Genomic DNA, 7660 nt, shown 5'->3' with positions numbered 1-7660 from the left:
AATGCCCTGGAAGAAAGTCCAATTTATATTCGTACTCTTCTCCCAGAGAAGCCCCTGGCCCATGCCCCAGAGCTCAGGCAAGCCAGGCCAAAGTCAAGGCCTGAGTCAGCTCTTCTAGCTAAAACACAAGTGATGGTGATGTGGCCCCTGTGTACCTGAACAGCATCCAGAGGTAGTGTGAGAACTAAGGAGTGAGAGAGGGATAAGAGAAAATATAATTGCTTAAAAGGGAAGGATGAAGGAGGAAAAACAAATAGTGGAAATGTCATGTGCACCTATGTTACTCACAACACCACATGTCACACACACACACACACACACACACACGGACACAGATGGACACACCCTTAGTTTAACGATAAAGAGTTTGGGCTCCAGAGTTAGGCAGATCTGACTTTAAATCATTTACTAGTTACCTTGAGCATGTTAGTATTACCCCAACCTCAGTTACCTCATTTGGTAAATGGGGATAATGCTTACCTACGGCAAGGATGCATGAAATAATGTTTGTGAAATTATTAGTACAACTGATGTTAATGTTCAAACTAATCATTTAAAAGTCAAGCAAGAGTCTACAAAGAGAACAAGTGATAGTCATAAAACTTACAGGTAGAATAAGACCTTGAAGCAAGCTATGGCCTTGCCACCCTCCTCCTCCTACAAGCATATCCTACATGGTCCTGTGCTGTGGTGACTCTTGGAGCTTCCTTTCTGGGGAGTCTGAAGCCCCAGAGAAGAGAGAGGCCCATTCCCAAGAGCCCTGGCACCCTTGACCTCTTGGCTGCCTCACACCTTGCATCTCAGCTCCTCAGCAGGTGCTTCCTGTCTCTCCTACTCGCCTTACCCATTCTCTCCACCCCCATCCCCTTTCCACCCCATCCCTTTCTCTTTTCACGCCTGCTGGTGGAGGGCCCCCTCCCTCCTCGGCTCCATCTGCTACAAATCTGTCCTGCCCAGCATTTGCAGCATTCCCACTGCCTCTGCCACCTGTCAGGTGCCGTCTGCTCTGTGGACCCCTTTGAGGAGAGACAAGATCCTCAGGGAGGGGGGCAAGTGTGGATCCCTCCTCTCCAATCTTTCCCATGCAATCTTTTCCATTAGACTATAGGTGCAGTTGAGGGACTCTTAAGGTCTCACTTTGCAAGGGATGTTGGGAGCAAGAGACTCCAGAAAACATGGTGAGTGGGTGGTGCTGATCCCTTCCCTCCCCCTCAGTCCCCACAGGAGCCAAATCAGAGGGGAGCATGGAGCTGCTGTCCACCCCCCACAGCATTGAGATCAACAACATCACCTGTGACTCCTTCCGCATCTCCTGGGCCATGGAGAACAGTGACCTAGAGAGGGTCACCCATTACTTCATTGACCTCAACAAGAAGGAGAATAAGAACTCGAACAAGTTCAAGCACCGGGTAAGTAGAAAGGTGCCCAGAGCCTTCTCTTCTCAACACCTGTTTTGAAGGAGGCAAGATAATGGAACCCCTGGAGGGACTATTTTGGAGCCAGATAAAGCCAGTTTAAAATCCAGACTCTTCTTACTGTGTAATCTTGAGAAAGTTATTTAACCTCTCTGAGCCTAAGTTTCTCACTGCTAAAAAGGGAAAAATCATGCCAGCCCCCACAGAGTTGAGAAGATTCAGTGAGATAATGTGTGTGTGGTGTTTGGCACAGTGACTGGCACATAGTGAGCACTATTATCACGTTGTTACTGGGATTTCAGACACAGGCAGAGAACTGTGCTGGGGTGGGGCCAAGAACTCCGCATCACACACAAGGATGGCGTCTCAAGTTCTGATGAAGCGTTGGGCTCAGGGAGCAGCCTTGTTGTTAACTGTGAAGGTTGGGTGAGCAGTAGAGAGGGGGTGGTGCCATTTTGTTTGGTATTCAATGATCCTGCCTCAGGCCCTTTGTGAGTCTCTCTGCCCCTCGCCCTCTGGCCTATTATGTTCTTAGTTTAGAAAGGAAATATTACAGAGTCTCCTACTGGTGTTGTAACTTATGAGGAGAGTCTTTTCCCTAGGTTAAAGCCTTTGTGGAGGTGGGTGGGAGGAAGCCTCCCATCTTCTCAAGCTAGCAGAGAGGAAGAGGGAAAAGTGAGGTAGGAAGAAGATGGTTCCTACCATGACAGCATCAGTGTGGATTACTCACCCTCTCTCTCTGGAACTGGTTCTCCCGATCTGGGTGTCTTTTGGCAGGCCAGTTGCCACGGTGACATGAATGTTCAACACCACCCCCTTGAGCCTCCCCCCCAAAGAATAAGGCATATTTTCCCTTCCTCCCTGGCTTCTCAACATTTGCTGTTGCCGTGGAGACGGCACCGCAGTGTGCAGAGCTCTCTAAGTCTCCCTCAAAAATGAAGGTTTTCATGCCCTCAACTTTATGGGTCCCCTCCCTGGTGGACAGTTCTCAAGAGAATGGGGTATTAGGGGCATTTAAGAAACGGCACAGACTAGGAAGTATCTGTATGCTATTGGGAGTATCTCAATGGTGACTGTTTGCTTTTAGAAGAAAATGGTGGCCAGGGCTTGGAGCCATTGACTCTCTGGGACTCTAGCCCTTTCAGGAGGAATGGAAGAATCTGGGGAGTGAAAAGTCTGGGGGAATGCCAACATTGAACATGACCCCCTGTTTGACTCTTGGCTCTTTGTTTATACTCCATTTCTCAGGATGTCCCCACCAAGCTGGTGGCCAAGGCTGTGCCACTGCCCATGACAGTGAGAGGCCATTGGTTTCTGAGTCCCCGCACGGAGTACAGTGTGGCTGTGCAGACAGCTGTGAAGCAGAGTGATGGGGAGTACCTGGTGTCTGGCTGGAGTGAGACGGTTGAATTCTGCACTGGGGGTAAGGCCCAGCTCTCACACCACAATGCTGCATTAGCTTACTTATGGTCAAGAGGGGGTTTCATTATAATTTAATAAACACTTATAAACACAGGCACTGTGTTTAGGTCATAGGGGAACTAGACATGGATAAGACCCCCGTCCTCAAAAAGCCTATAATCTAGCGCAGGAGACAGATGTGAACACTACTAATTCTGTTGGCAATAACACTTTTATAAAGAGATGGAGTTATTTTTCTGTCTTGGAGTAATCCTACATTGTTTGTCTTGAACTCCTATTTCATTTGGGAAATGGCCCCTATTTGATGGTCCTGTAAACTCCCTTAGCAGAACTTAATTTGCAAATTCCAGCATGAACAAACACTGGGCTTATGTGTCAACGATGATGACCCAGGGTCTGTCCCATAATATTCCATTCTTTTGGTGTCCATGGTGAGAACTGCTCCATATCTCCCTCTGTCACAAGAAAGGGCCAGGGAACATTCTCAGCCCCAGGCCTCTGAGGCTGCTGGCTCCATCCTCTGCCAAGGCCCATGCCCCAAGTCTCCTTGAGCTGCCATTGTCTTTTGAGTGGTGCTTTGCTTAGCTATGCTGGAAAACCTCACTCCCTGGAGGCTCTCTCACTACTTGCAGGGAAAGCCCTGAACTCCCATGTAGTGGGAGTTCAATTCAAACTGGGGAAACTGGGGATGGCTGCAATCCAGTCCACACTCCTCTTGCCAAACTGGCCAGGAGTGCATCAGCAATGACAGGGTATTTTTTTCTAATTTGTACAGAGGTATTGTGTAGGCCAGCAGCAGCCATACTGGAACCCCAAGACCCCAGCCTCTGGCCCTGGCCCAACGGATTTCAATTTTACTGTCCTATTTCCACACTTCCCTGCTTCCCTAGTGAAGAGTCATTGCCCCAGACTCAGATTTGCCTAAACTTTCACCTCTGTTAGGTGAAGATTCTCCCCAGCCTCCTCACGAGCCCCTACCACTAATTATAATCAGCTTTTGTTTCATTTCATACAGGTAGGGTGGGCAGCCTCCAACCTGCTGGATTTAAGGGGCTCTGCCCTCTCAAGTCCTTTTGCCTGGTGGTCCTCTTTGTACATGAGGACAGACTGGGACTAAAGCCCATGAGGTCCCTGACATGATTGTATAACTGGGTAGGCCCTGCCCTTCTCTGACCCAAAAAGCCCTGAGTTCTGGCAATGAGGGTGCAGAGGTGACAAGGACAGATAGCATCTAGCTCTCAATGTTCTAGGCAAGGCCAGCTGGCTTCTTTCCATATGAGCTGTGGCTGTGCTGTGGCTGTTTGGTCTCCTCTGCCACTCTGGAGTACAGGGATTGACTGGCATTCACAGTGTGGGGTAGGCAAGTGCAGGGTGGGAGAGGTTCTGATCCCCCAGCTGACCGGTGGCTGCCTCCAACTTGGACTCTTGCAGACTATGCCAAGGAGCACCTGGCTCAGCTGCAGGAGAAGGCTGAGCAGATCGCAGGCCGCATGCTTCGCTTCTCTGTCTTCTACCGTAACCATCACAAGGAGTACTTCCAGCACGCTAGGTACGGCCTGGGGTAGGCTCCCCAGAAGGGCCTACTTGGCCTTTCATTCCCTCCTAAGGCCCTCTGGCTTCTGCCCTGGCTCATTCTGAGGCCATCTCCACCCTGTTGGTTGTATGGAGTCCGAATGTCTTTATGTCTTTATGTCACCAGATGGGGTCTGAAGTGATGGCTACTTTGGTATTGGCTCCAGGGAAGGTAGCGGGCTAGCAGGGTGGAGGCAGCTTACCAGAGCACCATGCTAATAGGCTGGAGTTAATAAGGTCTTGGGTTGATCCTCTCTAGAAAAGTTCCTTTCACTGGGTTCTACCACCACAGACCTTATCCAGGAGAGTTGTCTCTGAGTCTAAAGGGGAAGTGGGTGAAAATGGATGATCAATCCAACCCTTTAGCATACAGATGAAGAAACTGAAGTCCAGAGGGGAGGTGGGTGGGCCTGTCATGCCAGCGAGTCTATAGGGGAGTCAGGACCAGGCAAGAGTGACGCTGGAACAGGAATTGTCCACCCCTACCCATGCCTGATGAAGCCACTAAGTTCATGTCCTTTATCTTCACATTCCAATGGGGCAGAGCCTTTTGACCTCACCTCAGGGCAGTGCCTGAGGTGTGTGGGGTGGGGGAGGGAGGTTTAGTGTTTATATTAAAGAAGAGAGGCAGTATGGTAAGTGGCAAAGGCCCTCATTAACAGAGAGTGACAAAGAGCACCTATATGTGACAGGCATCTCACTAGATACCAGTATATAAGGATAAATAAAGTCACAGTTGCACCCTCAAGAACCTTAGAGAGGTTCAGTCGGGGAGACAAAAAGCTTGAATGTAATAAATATGTGTAACAGTTGAGCAACATTCATGTGTCCAGCACATTGCAGTAGGCAGCCAAATATTTGTTGAATGTAAGTGTCAGCTGTTCCAGGAAGGTTTGAAAGAAGAGGGGACATGTGTGCTGGGCCTGGAAGGGTTATTAGGAGTTTGCTAGGTCAGGTGGAAGAAGGTGGGAAATGCAATCCAAGCACAGGGGAAAGTACTGCAAAGACACAGAAGCAGGAAAGAGCTGGGCATGGAGTTTAAGTGTGGCAGGAAGAGGTTACTTACCTGAAAGTGTGTGTGGGAGGGTGGGAGGTAGGAAGTGGCAAGATGCCAGAAAGACCAGATCAGAGGGTCTTGCTTTTCATGCAGATAGTGACACCCATCAAAGATTTTTAAGCTGGGGAGTGACAGCTTCGGATCTCTCATCTGTGAAGGAGTGGGCTGGATGAGCTGATCTCTGAGGGCCCTCCCTGCCTAAGAATTCTGGAATGCTATATTTGTGACACTTGGAGGCGGTGGAGCTGGTGGAGGAGACAGGAGCAGAGCTCCCTCTCTTCTCCATCACACACTGCAAGCCTGGCTCAGCCTCGCTGACCAGGGGCATTTTCTCTTTCCTGTGGCATTTCTTCGGGCTGGCAGGACCCATTGTGGGAACATGCTGCAGCCCTACCTGAAGGACAACAGCGGCAGCCATGGCTCCCCCACCAGCGGCATGCTCCATGGTGTGTTCTTCAGCTGCAACACCGAGTTCAACACCGGCCAGCCTCCCCAGGACTCCCCCTACGGCCGCTGGCGCTTCCAGATCCCGGCCCAGCGCCTTTTCAACCCCAGCACCAACCTCTACTTTGCGGACTTCTACTGTATGTACACGGCCTACCACTATGCCATCCTGGTGCTGGCACCCAAGGGCTCGCTAGGGGACCGCTTCTGCCGCGACCGCTTACCCCTTCTGGACATTGCCTGCAATAAGTTCCTGACCTGCAGCGTGGAGGATGGGGAGCTGGTCTTCCGCCATGCCCAGGACCTCATCCTGGAGATCATCTACACCGAGCCTGTTGACCTGTCCCTCGGTACCCTGGGCGAGATCAGTGGGCACCAGCTCATGAGTCTGTCCACTGCTGATGCCAAGAAAGACCCCAGCTGCAAGACCTGCAACATCAGTGTGGGCCGTTAGGGGCTCCTGGGGGAGCTGGGGAGCTACCGAGAGGGGCAGGAAGGGCGGAGATGTGCTGGCGTAGGTTCAGGGAGTTGGCCTTCTCTCTCCCTGCCCCATGCTCCCTGCACTCCACCAGTCTACCCCTTCCCTCACCCCTTGGCACTGAAGGCAATAGAGGGTGGTCCTCTTGGTAAGCATAGCCCACCCTGTGCCTGATTGACTTGGGAAGGCTTCTTAGCCTCAGTAGACCCAGTGGATAGGTTGGATTTCTGGAGACGTCCCCTTTCCTCTAGTTTCCCTGTCCTTCTCTTCCTTACCTAATTCCAGCCCTCTATCTCAGAGACTTGCCCACCTTCTAGATTCTCCCAGGGAGGCCTCTCTGGGCGAAAGCCCGCTTGTACCTTGCGTGCCTCCAGACAACATGTAAAGAGATGTGGGGGCGTTTGTTCCTTATCCCCACCCACCCCACTCAGGGCCAATCACAGAATGCCCCTATCCTCTGAGCTGGGGTCTCGGGTGCCTCCCTGTCCCGCCTAGGCCCCTCCCCTCTATAAATAGTCTCTGTGCCCTGCTGTGCCCCCTGGCTGCCCCTTGCCCCACAGAACCTTCTTCCTGCATGGGGAGAGCTGTCCCTCCCCTTTCCCACCTGCCCACTCTGGATGCGCCTCCTGCTCTCTGGAAATGGGCCTTTTTTTTTTTTCCTCTTGGCTTTGGAGGCTCTGAGCTGTTGAGATTTTTCCTCTCTTCTATCTAGAGATGATATACTCAGCATTTCTTCTCCCTTACTCAGAGCACTGGGGTCTGGAATGACAGCCATTGGGGTCGAGGAGGGGGAAGGAGACCCCTGAGACCCAGAGGTACCGGGAGCGGGCTGCCTCGTGCCCTGATGGGGCCTGGCGCGGAACTAGAGAACTGAGGGCTTCCCTGCAGAGCCCTGGCACCCGCCTTGGCTGTGCTGCTTTGCTCGCTCGCGCTCTGCCGCGGTGCCGTGACTGTATTGTGCCTGTGTGTGAACCGGACTGTGGATTCTCTGCCACTTCACGTGACTCTTGCCTGTGTCCACAGGCACTGTTAGCTCACCTGGGGAATTTATTGGCTGAGAGGTCCTCCCCTGGGAGTTCTTGGTGAAGTCTTTTCTTGGCCCCCTAGCATTCTCACGATTTCCTACTTTTGTATGGGTCAGTAGAGTCCCGAGGGTGCACTCCCTGAGGCAAGCAAACCAGGCGAGGAAGAGGTGCTGACAGAGGCAGCTAGATGCTTGGGGGATGATGGAGGTGATGTCAGGCAGAGGAGAGAGCAGCCCCCAGAGTGACT

The 7660-nt window shown here is 51.7% G+C and overlaps 1 protein-coding gene across 1 annotated transcript; it reads left to right on the top strand.

Moving 5' to 3' along the window:
• Positions 1-1244: 1244 nt before the first annotated feature.
• On the top strand, positions 1245-6364 carry LOC103205492 (phytanoyl-CoA 2-hydroxylase interacting protein). Its single transcript, XM_007950814.2, has 4 exons — positions 1245-1409; positions 2664-2838; positions 4269-4386; positions 5830-6364. Exons 1-4 carry the CDS (start codon positions 1245-1247, stop codon positions 6362-6364), a joined length of 993 nt encoding a protein of 330 aa, XP_007949005.1.
• The last annotated feature ends 1296 nt before the right edge of the window (positions 6365-7660 follow it).

Source organism: Orycteropus afer, unplaced genomic scaffold, assembly GCF_000298275.1.
Source record: "Orycteropus afer afer isolate SDZICR_OR568_19922 unplaced genomic scaffold, OryAfe1.0 scaffold00289, whole genome shotgun sequence".
Classification (NCBI taxonomy): Eukaryota; Metazoa; Chordata; class Mammalia; order Tubulidentata; family Orycteropodidae; genus Orycteropus; species Orycteropus afer.
The sequence above is the reverse complement of the archived record's forward strand: the minus strand, read 5'-3'. Positions and strand labels throughout refer to the sequence as shown.

Bases quoted from the DNA above. Each gene is read 5' to 3' on its own strand.
- LOC103205492 (XM_007950814.2), top strand. From the start codon at position 1,245: ATGGAGCTGCTGTCCACCCCCCACAGCATTGAGATCAACAACATCACC. The intron at 2,839-4,268 runs GTAAGGCCCAGC...GGACTCTTGCAG, and splicing joins GGTTGAATTCTGCACTGGGG to ACTATGCCAAGGAGCACCTG. The intron at 4,387-5,829 runs GTACGGCCTGGG...TCGGGCTGGCAG, and splicing joins GAGTACTTCCAGCACGCTAG to GACCCATTGTGGGAACATGC.